Source organism: Barbatula barbatula (assembly GCF_947034865.1).
Source record: "Barbatula barbatula genome assembly, chromosome: 19".
In the NCBI taxonomy this organism is placed as follows: domain Eukaryota; kingdom Metazoa; phylum Chordata; class Actinopteri; order Cypriniformes; family Nemacheilidae; genus Barbatula; species Barbatula barbatula.
The window spans coordinates 21,097,684-21,112,659 of NC_136782.1; the positions used below are offsets into that span (position 1 = coordinate 21,097,684).

A 14,976-nucleotide genomic window follows, 5' to 3' on the forward strand; every position below is an offset into this window, starting at 1 on the left:
AAGACTTGTGTTCTTAATAGCTTCCTTAATGTTACGGTCTGGCATATATTTGCAAAAACAATTTTTATCAATTTGATAACCTGCTAAGAATTCATTACGGCTCGCTGACACTTCATCATTTGATGCACTCACAAAGATGTTCGAGGAAATGTTGCTTTGCATACATCCAACTTTATTGCTGTGGTTATTAAATATTCATTTTATTTGAGAGTTCCACAGGTTTATGTTTATAAAGTATAATGAACTGAATGCACAATTATACAGCTGCTTCCCAGATCAAATGTCATCTTGGTTTTGGTGAAGCTTAGAATAGGAAGCAGGTTTGTTACTATAGTTCACGAACCAGACTTGATCAATTTTACAAAATGTTGCCACATATTTTCTTCTATGAATATATAAACATACCATATATCGGTATCTGTATCCCATCATGCATCACATTTTGCATAAATTACACAACTACTTTTTAAGGTTATGTCTGAGTCCGAGACCGACTACTTCCATACTATATAGTATGCGAAGATCACAGTAAAGACTAGACAGTCCGAATCCTCAGTATGCAAACTTGTGAGTGTGGATCGGATGGACACTTATCTATCCCATGATGCCACGGGAGCTGAGTAACGGACACATTTCAAAAGTAAATCAAATAAATACAAATGAAATCTTTAAGGTGGACGACTGTGTATGTTAGTGCCAATAAATTAATTTCTCGTGACTGAGTTCTGTTTTATCAACGCTCACGTGCAGGTTGTTGTTAATAGGTCAAAGAGCATACGGGTCACGTGATCATCAAATATGGCGGACCTACTGCGTCCGAAATGTATTAATACTACACCCACTCTCATACTATATAGAAGTATGTACTTTTGTATAACAAATTAAGTACGTACGGTCACAGTACGCGATTTCGGACGCAGCCTATTTATATATTTATATAAATAACGTGTTTTGTTTTTGCTTTTTTTGTTACAGCCGCTTGGATATAAATAAAGCGCTATAAAATACATCTGACTTGACTATATAATTAAATAGTACATTTTGTAGTCAAACGAAGTGTTGCTAATTGTATCGGTGAAAGCGTCAGCGTTATGTATTTTGTAAAACTACTAATTAGAAACACCACGTTAATTAACACGTCATGCCAGTGGTCAAGTGCGAGTATTTGGATATTTTATCAAATTACACTTCCACAAAAACACTTACGTTGGAATATGACTGCGCACCGCTATTTTGAAAATGCCCTTCGCGCATGCGCAGAACTGGAGCCTACTGACGTAACGCACCAGAAAGTTCTCCTTCCCGGATGTAATAAGTACAGTACGAAGGTCAACGCGGCTTAGCGAGTTATTACAAAAGCGACACACGAACAACAGACATCTTATCGAGTCCCTGGTCTTCTGTGGAAGTAACTACAAACGCAAACATGCCGAGAGGAAGCAGAAGCAGAACCTCGAGGATGAGTCCTCCAAGGTGAGCGAGTATTAGCGTAACGTAAGAGAGAAATGAGTGCTAGTCATGTGTCAGGAACTAACGTTATCAGAGACTCTTACGTACAACCTACGATATGAGCGGACAGACGAGGTCTCTAAACAACATATTCATTGTGTGAACTTGTTTAAAACCAACGTGAGTCTGACCTCGAGTCTTTTAAGAAGGCGTTTTGATGACATCATTACGTAGAAGGTTTGTAACGACATGAGAAAACTATAAACATTTGAATTTTTGTGTAAACCTTCCTTTTAAGGCAGTCTGGGTAATATGTGAAGGGGCTTTTGGTTGTTTTCAATGGTTGATATGTCTCCAGATCAGTGATTCATTGTTGTCTTCTGCTTTTAGTTACTCCTCACCTCCACCAATGGCTAGGGCAGCACCTCCACGATCATATGCCCCAGCAACTGCCCCGGCTCCACCGTCGGCATTGGCCACCCCTGCCCCCCGGCAGCCAGGAATGTTCGCTCAGATGGCAACTACCGCGGCAGGCGTTGCCGTGGGCTCTGCTGTTGGGCACACGATAGGTCATGCCATGACTGGAGGGTCCGGCGGAGGAGGACATTCTGAGGCTGCTAGGCCCGATGTGACTTATCAGGTAAACACTATTTGTTATTAAAATTAAAACACACAGACTTAAAACCAGCTGAGATTTGACGTGGGTCATTACACAAGCAGTCAATGTGTAATGACCCAGATCAAATCTAAGCTGGTTTTAAGTAGGGATGGGCACGGTACTCGATCATTCTTGTACTCGAACGTGACCGCGACGAGCGATCATAAAAACGATGATCTGAGGTTTAAAAAATGCTTCTGAGTGGTTATAGCAGAATTTTGGGCGGCACCTTGAGCCCTGATTGGTTAGCGTTGCCAGAGCGCGAGAAAAACAGAGAAAATGGCTTCAAAGTCACATAGTGATGTCTGGCTTCACTTTGAAAAAATAGATGAAAAAACAGTTCAGTGCAAAATATGCAACGCCAAGCTGTCACACAAATCTATCACAAGTAAGTTTGCGTTATCATCTCGTATTTGTACATAAAATGTCTTCCGAAACCACCACAGATGCAACTCAGACGAGCATCGCATATTTTACCGGCAGACAATAATGCAGCGCAGCCAGAGGTGAAAAGATGACACAACTAATCACCGAAATGATAGCGAAGGATTTCCTGCCCGCTCGTTTCAGCCAATATTATTATGGCCTCAACACGGTCTTGTTGGAAACCGGTGCAGAGATAACGATGCAGTTGGGCACGTACAATCTTCTTTGAATGTTACCCAGGGATGGATAACTGACAGGGCCAATGGGGCCCTTGACTACCATGAGCCGGAGGGGGCCCTGGGCTTCAAGGTTGCACAATCCAGCTTGGTACAGAAAACAAATTAATATTTATGTTTATTATATGGGTCCCATAGCCTATACATGGCCTCTTAGACAAGGCTCTTCGTCTGTGAGGGCTCCCTGGCACTCCTGTTACTACTGGGCCGTGTCACTACGGTTAGTCATAGCAACATACAGAACGTTACTTTAATCGATTAAAATAAGGTTACTTAAATAAGGTTTATTTTTTAAAAACTTGATGTTTTATACCACTTTAATGTAATGTAAATTGAGATTACTTGTTAAAATGTGTTGCTGCCTTACATTTTTAAATTGACTCAAATTAACAAGTATATTTGTACACACAGGGAATGTGTTGAGGGGACAGAACAAGATTTCAGTACACAGTTATAGACTTTGTATATACAAATTTGCACATGTGTACATAAAACTATTAACTGTACATGTAAAGTCATGCATGAAACAAAGGGAAAGAAAGAAAAGACAGTCGGAAAGGATGTGCCCACCATTACTTTTTCTTTTGCCTAAATTGATTATTTTTAATAAATAAAATGAAAAGAGTCTTTTTAGCATGAACAATTTGACTGTCAGATCTATCGCACTTTAATACAGTTTGCTGAAAGTCTATAAAAAAACCTCCTTCAAAGATAAAATAATAGCCCTTTAGTTTTATTGAGGCATTAAATACGTGAACATTTGACAGTTTATTAAGGATGTGTTTCTCATATGCCTTAATTTGCCACATTGTTGATTTTTCATTGTGTAACTAATATACGACTAAAAAACAATATATATTAGAAAATGATATTCGTAAAACCTGATTCTGTAAACTAATGTTAACTTTAGAAAAGTAAAATATATATATAAGTATATATAAATGCTGAAATTAACTTGAACCAAGATTAATAAAAAGGCTGTAGGAGTATTGTTCATTGTTAGGTATTAAAAATATGCATTCAAATTACAATCTTGTACAGTGTTCCCATATGTACCGTTAATGCTTTTGCAAGAATGTGACGTAAAGTAAGGGCAAATGGAAAGGAGCCTTTCCATCCAAACATGCAGCACACCAACACATATATGCACATTCGGTCTATAAAGAAAATGGTTTTACTATTGAACATTTTGCGATGCAATATCAGAAGAATGAATTAAAACAAATCCTAATGTTTTCCTCAGGAGCCCCATCAGGGTCAGCCCATGTACCAACAGCCTCAGTCAATGTACCAACAGCAGCCCATGTACCAGCAGGACCAACAACAGCAGTCTCCCTGTACATACGAGCTGAAGCAGTTCATAGAGTGTGCTCAGACCCAGAGCGACTATAAGCTATGTGAGGGATTCAGCGAAGTACTGAAACAATGCAAATTCTCCAATGGTATGCATATTGTTTATTACGTTTTGGAATGTTACTATAGTAAAAGTGTGGCATGCCAGTCCCCTTTAGGGATTATTGTAATTCGTTTAAACCGATCTAAATTCAAACGAGTGATGTGGTCATAAAAGTATCGGCGTGTAGTTACTAGTCTGTATTAAAAGAACTTTTCTTTTCCCTAGGATTGTCATGAGATGCAGATGAAACCACGGACACGACTCTCCCATCCTCATTCTCCACCTGCTTGCATGTAGAAAGATAATAGAAAATTGCACAGAAGGCTGATGTTAATACATTTCTGAAAAACAAATTGCAAAACGTGAAAGTAGTGTGTTTGGAGAAATGCTGTGTAACATATCCGATGCATAGTATGTACGTGTTATTTTCTTTTGTTTGTTTTGCTTCATAGATGCATTTCTCATAACACCATTATAATAAATAAAGTTTTATTGGAACAATGTGATCTTGAATTGCAAATTAAATGCTTAAACACTGAAATGCATTTAATGTACGTATTTAAATGTAAGGTATTTTCAAATATTCAGTCATCAGGTTTACTTAGTAGAATGTATACAATGTTTCATTAAAAATTACATTACACTGCATACATATACACACACACACACACATATATATATATATACACACACATATTATGGCATAAGAAAAAGCATTCACGCATTTCTCAAACGAACTTAATTGACTTCAGTATAATTAATAATTATTATTGAATATACAGTTATGCATCAGTTCATCGTGTAAATGTTTATGTTAAAATACATTTTATAACAGTAAATAGTTCTTTAGTAATCCTATAAGAGGTAACGCGATATGTTCCTGCTCAGTCCGTAATATTGCCTTTTATTTTTGGATCTTGACATTCACAGTTGCCCTTTCGCTGTCAGCCGAGCGGTGCGTTTCTATAACATGGATTGACCATCGAAGGACTAACGTAAGCAGGACAAGTGCTATACAGAGGGATTTGTGTTGCTTATTTTATAGCTATATATGGTGATATTCTATAACGTTAATCCGCTCGTGTGTGTTTTGATTTCGGCCATTACTGCCGATAAATCCCCGATGATGCGGAACAACGGAGACCTGACCTGCGATGCCCAGCAGCTTTATTAAACATCAAATATCATCATGCACGTTGAATTATATATAATGACGTAAATGCGCATGCGAGAAAAGAACGTGTTACGTTATATAATCTGTCTGACCGGGAATAGCGTGACGCGTTTTACGTTCATACAGATAATAATGTCAAAACTGAATGAATTGTAGATGTTTAAAGTGAAGTGCGATGGCTGTTTGTGTAGCAGATGTCTCTTTATTGCTCATTTGACAAACATTTGCACGATACGGTCGGTACTTAGCATATCGAAGCACCTTTGTTATTGTGCATTTGCGTTTATTTATTGAGCAAGTACAGCCAGTGTTTTAAAAACATCATTGTTCAGTCATGTTCAAAACATTTAGCCCGTATGGATATGAACGTCACTGATGTAAGCCGGGTTATTGCCGGGTTTTAAACGGTATTCTTATAATACAGGCGAGTCTGTAATGATGGCCAAAGATGATGATATTCCAGAATGGGTCGGAGCTCAGGACTTCTATGAGAAATATGAACCAAAGGAGATCCTCGGGAGGTACTGGCTTATTTTATTAATACTATTAATAATAATACTATTAATAGGCCTACTAAAACTATTTTGCATTCATTTTGCAGACATATGAAAACTAGCAATCGGCAAATTGGGAAGCAGACTGTTTTTCACTGTTCTCTTATTATTTTATACTAAAATAGAAACATACCGTAAAAAATTCTGTAAAATGATAGGATACAAGGATACGGTATATAGTCAATAGTTTTCCCCATTTTGTTCTGTAATTTTAAAGTTTTGACCGTACAAATAAACAGTAAAAACAAGAAATTTTGTTCGAAAGAGCAGGGGCACCAGAAATGAACCTTAAAATAACGTGTTTTCCCTGTAAAATAACACTTTCCACCTGTTTTTCTTGTAAATGTTTTTTGACCGTATTTCAAAAATTGTAAAATTAGGTTTTTGGACATTTTATGTGTAAAATCTGTAGAACAGTTTAGTAAAATAACAGTTTATTTGACAGTGTATGTAATTAATAGTTCATCTTAATCAAATATTTAATATAATTTAGTTGCACAGGTGCTTCTTTCTCTGTGTTTGTTTGTTTGCGTGTGTGTTTATTACTTATTTTGACAGATTTAGTTTGTGCCGGTTATAACAAGTGTCACAGACCGTTTACTCTTGAGAAGATTTATCTTTACGAGGAATCCTCAGTTTAAGGTGCTATTAGTTAACATTAGTAAACTCTTCTAGTGAACAATTGAGTTTTTCAGCATTTATTCAACCTTGTTAATGTTAGTCAATACAGTTATTCATCTTAGTTCAAGGTGCATTAACTCATGTTAACAGTGACAACGTTTGATTTTAATAATGTATTCATAAATGCTGAAATTACATGATATAATAACATTGTTCATGTTAGCTACGCAAACTAATTGTTAACAAATAGCACCTTATTGTAAAGTGTTACCAATTTCATGTTCTCTAAAATGTAATAAATATTTTGATTACAATTTCAACGAAATATAACATCTGTAATATAACAAATCCAAGTCATATCAGATGATCATCAACAAATGTGATCAATGAAGAGCAGAGACGCATCTAACTGAGTTTGTCCTGTTTTTACTGCAGGGGGGTCAGTAGTGTGGTTCGTCGTTGTTTCCATAAGCGCACTGCCCTTGAATACGCTGTCAAGGTCATAGACATCACTCCCTCAGATAAAATGACTGCCGATGAGATTGAGGAGATCCGAAATTCCACGATTAAGGAGATAGACATCCTCAAGAAGGTCTATGGGCAGGAAAACATTAGTAAGTGTCGTCCTTCTGAAGTACAAATGGGAGGTTTCCAAACATGAATATATACGATGGGGCCAAAAACCGGGGACCGCACTTTAAACTAAATCTCAAATCAAGTGACAAGTGTTTTTTAAGAAAGATATCACAAGCACGACAAAGTCTTTTGTAATTTGGCACTTTGTGGTTGTCATGTTAGTGTAAAAACATGGGTAAATGTGACCATGGTATGCAGATGCATCAATAGCAGCATGTAAATCACTGCGTTTTAGCCGTTGTGTTAGTAACTGCAAATGTTTAGAGTGTTTTGAAACCTTTGTTTTCACCAGTTCAGCTGAAAGACTGCTATGAAACTAAAGCTTTCTTCTTCTTGGTGTTTGATTTGTGAGTACACTGTGGTCTTATTATGTATAACTTACTTTGATATTCAGAACAAAAACCTGTTAAATTCATGATAAATATTGTTCTTCCAGGATGAGGAAAGGAGAGCTTTTTGATTACCTAACCGAGAAGGTTACACTCAGTGAAAAAGAGACGAGGTTAGTGTCTCATTTGACACGAATCTCATAAAAACTCTCCAGGACAGATCATGTGATCATTAACAAATAATCCTATATCATCTATTGGCAAATGGCTGGCATGTCATCTTTTGGAATTGAAGTGTAATACCAATAGAAAGAAACAACCAATTATATTCAGCTTAACGAAAATGAAGTGTATTTAAGAAAAATGTTTATCATTATGACACAAATTTTTTTAAGGATAACGCACAGTCCCCTTTTGCCCCAGATTGTCATCGTACGATGCCTTTAATTTGTGTTGTTTTAAAGAAATACAACGTTTTCTCATCTAATGAGAAACACCTTTAAAAATGAGATTTTTATTTTTAATATATATTTATTGGGTTGAAACACCATGTTGTTATAAAATTCATCACCCTATACTGTATGTTTAACATTGATCACAGCTCAATGTAAAACAGGAAAATGGTATACATAGCATTAATTGGCATATATTTTTATATTGCAGGAAGATCATGCGGTCCTTGTTGGAGGTGGTTCAGTTCCTTCATTCTCAAAACATCGTCCACAGGGATCTTAAGCCGGAAAACATTCTTTTGGATGACAATATGAACATTAAACTCACTGATTTCGGCTTTGCTGTGCAGATTGCCCCAGGACAAAAACTTCACGGTAGCTGTCCATATGTCTGCATTACATTTTCTTATCACTATTACTGACACATTGCTATAATTGAACACTCGGAATTAGGTTTCACGGGTTGTCATCGCTACATAGCCGCTTGACAATTGAAGAGTCATTTTCCTTTCCTGTGGTCTTGTGGTGTGCCCGCTGAACTTTTTACATTCTCGGTTCCAGTCGTGACCGGTTACTTACCTAAACATGCATGTCTGACTCTTTAGTCAGTTTTTCGTCTCACTCAATGGTAGCATAAAGTTTTTTGTGAGTTTCTTCAGAATTTAAGACATTTGTACAATTTGTGTTCTTAGTTGGCCCACAGGTTGAAGGTATGGAATAAAAGGAACAACTGAGTATTAGGGAGTTAAGCTAATGGGGGGGCCCCCAACTGGCACTAAAAAAAATAGACGGATAGTTATTGTTGAGTTTTGTTGATAAACTCTTTCAATGTGAGAGGATCCACACGCGCCAGTGTGTCTCAGCGCGATATCTCTGGCGTGCTTTTTCATATAAAATGTCATTTTGATCTGCGTCTTAAGAAATTTGGGCAAATAACGGACGATACTGTTTTGCTTTAGCGTGATTATTTGACAAAAAAGTATTTAGTTTTTTTGTCTAGTTTTACAGAAGAGACCCCTAAGTTCATTATTTTACACTTTATGAGGGTCCCTCAAGGCTTATAAAGGGTCCGGAACCGCCCCAGCCCCCCCTTAATTCAAATCCTGGTTTCAAGTTCAAACACATATATTTTTCAAAGTTGGACATCAATATTGTTCTGTACTGTACAGGAGCATGTTTTAGCCCAAAATCTAAATAATAATCATATTTGTTTGTCTAAATAAGTATGCATGCAGTATCTTATAATTGATATGTTTCTTGTTGTGTACCTCACGCACAGAGGTATGTGGAACACCAGGTTATCTAGCTCCAGAAATTATCGAATGCTCTATGGATCCTCACCACCAAGGTTACGGAACCGCAGTGGATCTGTAAGTAAGCCCTTTAGATGTAGTGAAAGGCTTTAAGAACATTTTGCATGCAAGGACCACCCAACTGTTTAATAAAAAAAGTATGGACTAGTCTATGGACATGAAAAGATAATTTTCTTGTTTTTCTCAGCTGGAGTGCCGGGGTGATCATGTACACCCTTCTTGCGGGTTCACCTCCCTTTTGGCACAGAAAGCAGATGCTAATGCTACGTATGATCCTGGCCGGTAACTATCAGTTCACCTCTCCGGAGTGGGACGACCGTTCAGACACTGTCAAAGATTTGGTGGGTCATGTGTAGCAGAACTGAAAATATAAACAAGTGACTTCATACATAGCAGATGACAATGCACTTTTGCTTTTAGATTGGCTTTACTAAATAACTTCAATAGAGTACCTCAGGGATGACGCACAGGATTTTTGTATCCAAACCCTGGAAGCCAGCTAGCATTTTAGCACTTCCGGTTCCATCGCCCCAAAGTTTTTTTAATGGGTTTTTAGTAAATCGCCTGAAATAAGGTCTGTGATTAAAAAAAACTCTAAATAGTTTCACGTTATAACCATTGACATATAACACACCAGTTATAACCCGCTTGTGTCTTAAAATGGCGGTTGCTAAAAAGTTGCTAAAAGCAACTATTTCCTTTGGCAGGGACGTTATTTAAATCTCACAAATAATGCAACAAATCTCAAAAAATATTGTTGGGGATTCATTCACAGAGTAATTACACATTTTAATAAAGTTTGAAAAAGTTATCGAGGGCTTGGTGGTTGTGACGTTGATATCGAGTGACCGTAGTGTAGTCTTTAAAGTCTTGTGTTCGCTTTTTACTTCTGGCGATTATAGCAAATAATTGCAAATAATAAATGTTAATCTGTGTAAAAAACGTGTTAACATCACGAACATTTGTTAATCAAAGATCTTAATTTTGCAATCTTGCACAATTCTGTGGGAAAAATGCACAGGCTTTTGGTGGAGGGAATCTCCGGGTTTGTCTACAAAAAAACTCTATAAATCCACATTAGACCTGTTAACCTGTGCAAAAAAGACCTGTTAACAACAATGTGCAAACCATTTCAGATTTCCAGGATGATGGTGGTAAATCCTGAGTTGCGGTACACGGCAACAGATGCCTTAAACCACCCTTTTTTCCAACAGTATGTGGTTGCAGAGGTGCGGCACTTTACCCCATACAGGAAGTTCAAGGTATTTGGTCTACGTTTGCATTTTTGTGGATTATGATCTTTAGTTCAGAGGCAAAACAAAATTACGCAATGTTTTATACTCAAGGCTTCCTAGGTGTATGTGACTTTCTTCTTTCAGACAGATACAGTCAGAATAATAATACAATTTTTCATGGCTCTTCCAAGCTTTTCGTCACCTGAACTCACGTCATCCCTGCTTTATTTGCCGCAACGCAATCCTCTCGTGCACACGTGGCCAACGGATAACGGAAGTTAGACACGATTGTTAATAAAGCTGTAAATATGGATATTTTTTCTCTTAAACAAATGAATTGATTTGCTTTAGAAGGCCTGCATTAACCTTGTGAAGCCGTGTCGAGCTGTTTGAATAATGGAAGCACTTATTGAAGCTCAAAATCTCATCCTCCAATAACTCCCATTATAAAGCTTGGAAGAGCTAAGATAAATCAAGCGTAGCGTCAGTTCTGGCAGGTCACGTGAGTCAGGCTTGCATCAGGCGATCCCGTCAGGTGCAACTAATCAACGTTAACCAATTTAAGTTGCCTTACTTTTCTCCTTATCAGCTGTTAATAGTGTTGGACTCATAACCCACCTCCATCCCCAACTCCTCCATATCTGGGTGTCAGAGTATCAGAGCATTTTAATTTATTCTTGTTACGCATTATGAACTGTTCTGGCTCTCGAGGGAAGAGAACATGTATTGCTGAGCTCCCGCTCCATCCATGCAAGGTTGAAGTGGTATTATAACTCATATAGGATGCCTCAAGTAAAATATGGTGTACTTTCGTTTTGCCTCTAAACTATCCCTTTAAGAGGGCTGGTCTTGGGTCACTTCTCATTTTACCATGGTCCTTCAGAATTTAAATAGTACTTTTCGTGTGTTTTCCAGGTCATCTGCATTACAGTTCTGGCTACAATGCGCATTTATTGCAGTTATCGACGTGCCAAGCCAGTTACCAAGGAAGTGATCAAGAGTGACCCCTATGCACTAAAGCCTATTCGCAAGCTCATCGATGCTTGTGCTTTCAAGATCTATGGCCACTGGGTCAAGAAGGGCCAGACACAGAACAGAGCGGCTCTCTTTGAGAATAGCCCAAAAGCTATCATGATTTCTCTAGCAGCAGAAACGGATGATTCATGTCTTCGAATGATGTAATGAATGTAAAACACATTACTGAAACCATACAGTGGATGACACCTTTATTGAACGCACACATATGGGCCGAAGTTAACTTCCGGTCTGTGTTTGGTAGCTAGTAATATAACAATATATTTTATATTTAATTTATATTCATATTTCATTGCATATTAATTGTATTAAATTAAATTACAACTATGTTGTTGTAACTGAAACCATCTGTACTGGACAGATTGTTCGCATAAAAAACACACTTTAAATGTGCGGGGATATGACAAACACCTCACATCTCTGCTTTCGGACATGAACATGAATGCACTTATTGATTTGCTTGCAAAGCAAATATTATTTTGCCCTAAAGAGTTGCATTATTGGCTTACAATGTTTAAATGTAGTTACTTTGTATTTAAAAATGGAAATATTTGATGTGTTCCACCTGGATACTTAAAGTTCCACCTCAATGCTAATAAAAGACATCTTTTGATTATTCCAGATCATGAAATGATTTGAAGTATAAAGAAACCCATTTCAACATATGCTTTGTACATGTTCCTTATAATTAAAAAATATATTGAAATGAAGAAACTAAACAGATGCTTGAATATTAATCAATTAGATGATGCGTAAAATGACTAAAAGCTTATTAAAGGTACACTTTGCCCAAAATTCTGTCATCATTTCCTCTCTTTCGAGTCGTTCCAAATCTGTATAAATGTCTTTGTTCTGACGAACACAGAAGTTATTTGGAAGAATGCTTATAAGAATGCCCCCGTTGACTCCCATAGTTGGAAAAATACAACGGTACTCAATGGTGCTCCAGAACTGTTGTCTTCAGAAATGTCTTATTTTGCGCTCAACAGAACAAGTATTGTTTCCTACAACGGGGGCAAAATCTGTTTGGTTACAAGCATTCTTCCAAATATCTGTCTCTCTGCAATGTATACAGATGACCAGTGGCGGCTGGTGAAAAATATTCTCGGTGGGGCTGTGCCATACTTTTTTGTTTCCGTAACCATCGCAATAAAATTTAACACAAACTGCAGGACAGCAGTGCTCAGTGAAATAGTCAGTAATTATTTAATGCCAATATTAAAAAGTTGAGGCATTCGTACACAAAAACATAAACATCATGATGCACAAACACAAGCCTTTTATTTGCATTTAAACTGAACTTGTAAACAATTGACTATTTCTACATATAAGTAACATCTTTTGGAAAGGCTGTTGGTGCCATTGGTAGTAAATAGGCAACACAATATGCATGCTGTCAGAACAGAGTGGAAAGTGGACAATAACATTAAATTATTATAAAGTTTATAGGAATTCTTACACTGTATAAAGGATGTATAATATAGAAATGGATATCAAGTGGCTGAACTCAAACCTTTGACTGGAAGAATAGCATAAAGTATTTTATGATCAAACTAAATGTAACTAATTGTTAATGTGCTCCAGAACTGCAACAATTAATTGATACAAAACATATATACAGTAATATTAGCAAACACACTATTAACATTTTTTAGAGTACCATATATAACTGAATGATTTTTATGCTAAGGTCAACTATATACAAAGAAACGTGTGTGTGTGTGTGTGTGAAGCTACGGGAGAAGCCGCGCATATACTGCTTCCCTTTTTCGCTAGCCTGCTGTTTGATTGAGAGGTCAGGTTGATCTGGGCCCAGCTCTTTCACCCGAACTTTCTCCGACAAAGTTCTCCTCTCAAACGGATCTTGGAGGAGAGATTTCACCGAGTTAGGGTTGGGTCTTGGAGGAGTAACGTCCGCGCTCGCCATTGTCGTTTAGTAAAAATGGCGCCCCTAGAGCCCAGTCCTTATTTTATCAGGGCTTGGGGCGATAAAATGATCGCCCTTCTTGGATTCTATTTAAGAACGCTGATTGGCTAAATTTTATGTCATACATTCATATCTTAAATTAGCAATTGGCTTAACTGCTACATAGACCCGCCTCCTTGGGGCGCTTTCTCTATCGCCCCAGAGCTGATGAAGCGGTCAGACAGGCAGAGGAAAGGTTGCAAATATGATTTTGTATCATATTTTACATGTATTACTGGGTGCATTCCATATTTAAAACACACAAAAATTGACATACTGATGTTTTTCTCATTATTATTACTATTTTTGTTTTAATTTTTTTTTTTTTGTGGCTTAAGGGGGGCGGCGCCCTAGCGCCCTCTATTGGCCGGCCGCCACTGCAGATGACCAACCTCGACGTTACCATGATGACAGACTTTTCATTTTTGGGTGAAGTGTCCCTTTAAGAAAGAAAATGGGCGGTCCAGAAACGTCACGTGGGTCAATATTAGATATTCATGAGCTGAACGTCTCCACGTGGTGTTGCACTTCCGCTGCTCCATGTGTCTGTATTCCTTCACAGCGAAGTGAAGAGATGGCGAATAAACGAGAAAATAAAGATTCGCCCGAATGCACCACAACGGCAAAGAAAAGCAAAGCAGAAGAAAGCGAGTTCAATGGCGCTGTCTTTAAATCCATGCTTAAAGATCCGTCTAAAGAGTTAAAGGGTAAGTATGTGTCAGCCGCTGTTGACTCAATGCGGGAATAATCGCGATGTTTTGATGTAAATGTGTCTTAATCTCTTAATGTCATGCTTTGTTCAATGGGCTCCGAAACGTAGTTAAAAACTATAAAAAGTAAATTAAAAGAAGCTTTACTAAAATCACTTGTTTTATACTAGACGCTTTTTGATAGTTTCAGATAGAAACTGGTTAAAGTCCATACTGAAAATCTGAGCAAAAGTCTTGTAGTGTATTGATAAAAGGATACTTCACCCAAAAATTAAAATTCTGTCATTTATTTACACGTGTCATTCAAATCCTGAAAGTGTTATCTTCACAAAACCGAGACACCGATACAGTTCCTCCGCCAGTAATGATTCGTGCTGTTTTACAGTTAATTTTTTTTAATATACTCCCATAATATGAGATGTAGGTACTGTTGCTTCTATCATCTATGTCCTGAATATCCTTTTTCTTTTCTAGGTTTGGAAACCTTCATAACAATTGGCCAGAAACTTCCCTGTGCTGACCTCTATGATGTCGTCGAGGGCTACATTAAAGTATCAGTTGAATGTTCAGAGATTTTTAAATTACTGGAGGCAAAGGATCGGTCCGAGTCTGAAGTAAGTCGCAGTAAAATGTGCTTTGAATTGGAGTTTCCGGTGACAAGGAATGCACTTGATTTGGGAAAACAAATATTTCTGTATTGCTGGCAAAATCGCACTTAAATAGTCGGACCTGACATCAACTGTATCGCAACTTTTGTTTTCTAAGCTTAAATTGATGCAAATAACA

The 14,976-nt window shown here is 37.5% G+C and overlaps 3 protein-coding genes across 3 annotated transcripts in view; all 3 read left to right on the forward strand.

Annotated features, from left to right (window-relative positions):
• Positions 1-787: 787 nt before the first annotated feature.
• chchd2 (coiled-coil-helix-coiled-coil-helix domain containing 2) lies at positions 788-4,671 on the forward strand. Its single transcript, XM_079482104.1, has 4 exons — positions 788-1,473; positions 1,840-2,089; positions 4,013-4,211; positions 4,391-4,671. Exons 1-4 carry the CDS (start codon positions 1,427-1,429, stop codon positions 4,399-4,401), a joined length of 507 nt encoding a protein of 168 aa, XP_079338230.1. The 5' UTR covers positions 788-1,426; the 3' UTR covers positions 4,402-4,671.
• A 1,106-nt stretch (positions 4,672-5,777) lies between these two features.
• Positions 5,778-11,661, forward strand: phkg1a (phosphorylase kinase, gamma 1a (muscle); the record flags this gene model as incomplete). The annotated part of the gene is made up of 9 exons (XM_079480728.1): positions 5,778-5,860; positions 6,950-7,128; positions 7,443-7,497; positions 7,587-7,652; positions 8,143-8,306; positions 9,211-9,301; positions 9,432-9,585; positions 10,381-10,506; positions 11,395-11,661. The coding sequence occupies 9 exons, from the start codon at positions 5,778-5,780 to the stop codon at positions 11,659-11,661; spliced, it is 1,185 nt and encodes a 394-aa protein (XP_079336854.1).
• A 2,299-nt stretch (positions 11,662-13,960) lies between these two features.
• urb1 (URB1 ribosome biogenesis homolog) overlaps positions 13,961-14,976 on the forward strand; it is a 31,613-nt gene continuing 30,597 nt past the window's right edge. Inside the window, exons 1-2 of the mRNA XM_079481253.1 lie at positions 13,961-14,187; positions 14,665-14,804. Coding sequence (XP_079337379.1) covers positions 14,055-14,187; positions 14,665-14,804 — 273 coding nt within the window. The 5' untranslated portion in view covers positions 13,961-14,054. The remainder of the gene's footprint in view (positions 14,188-14,664; positions 14,805-14,976) is intronic.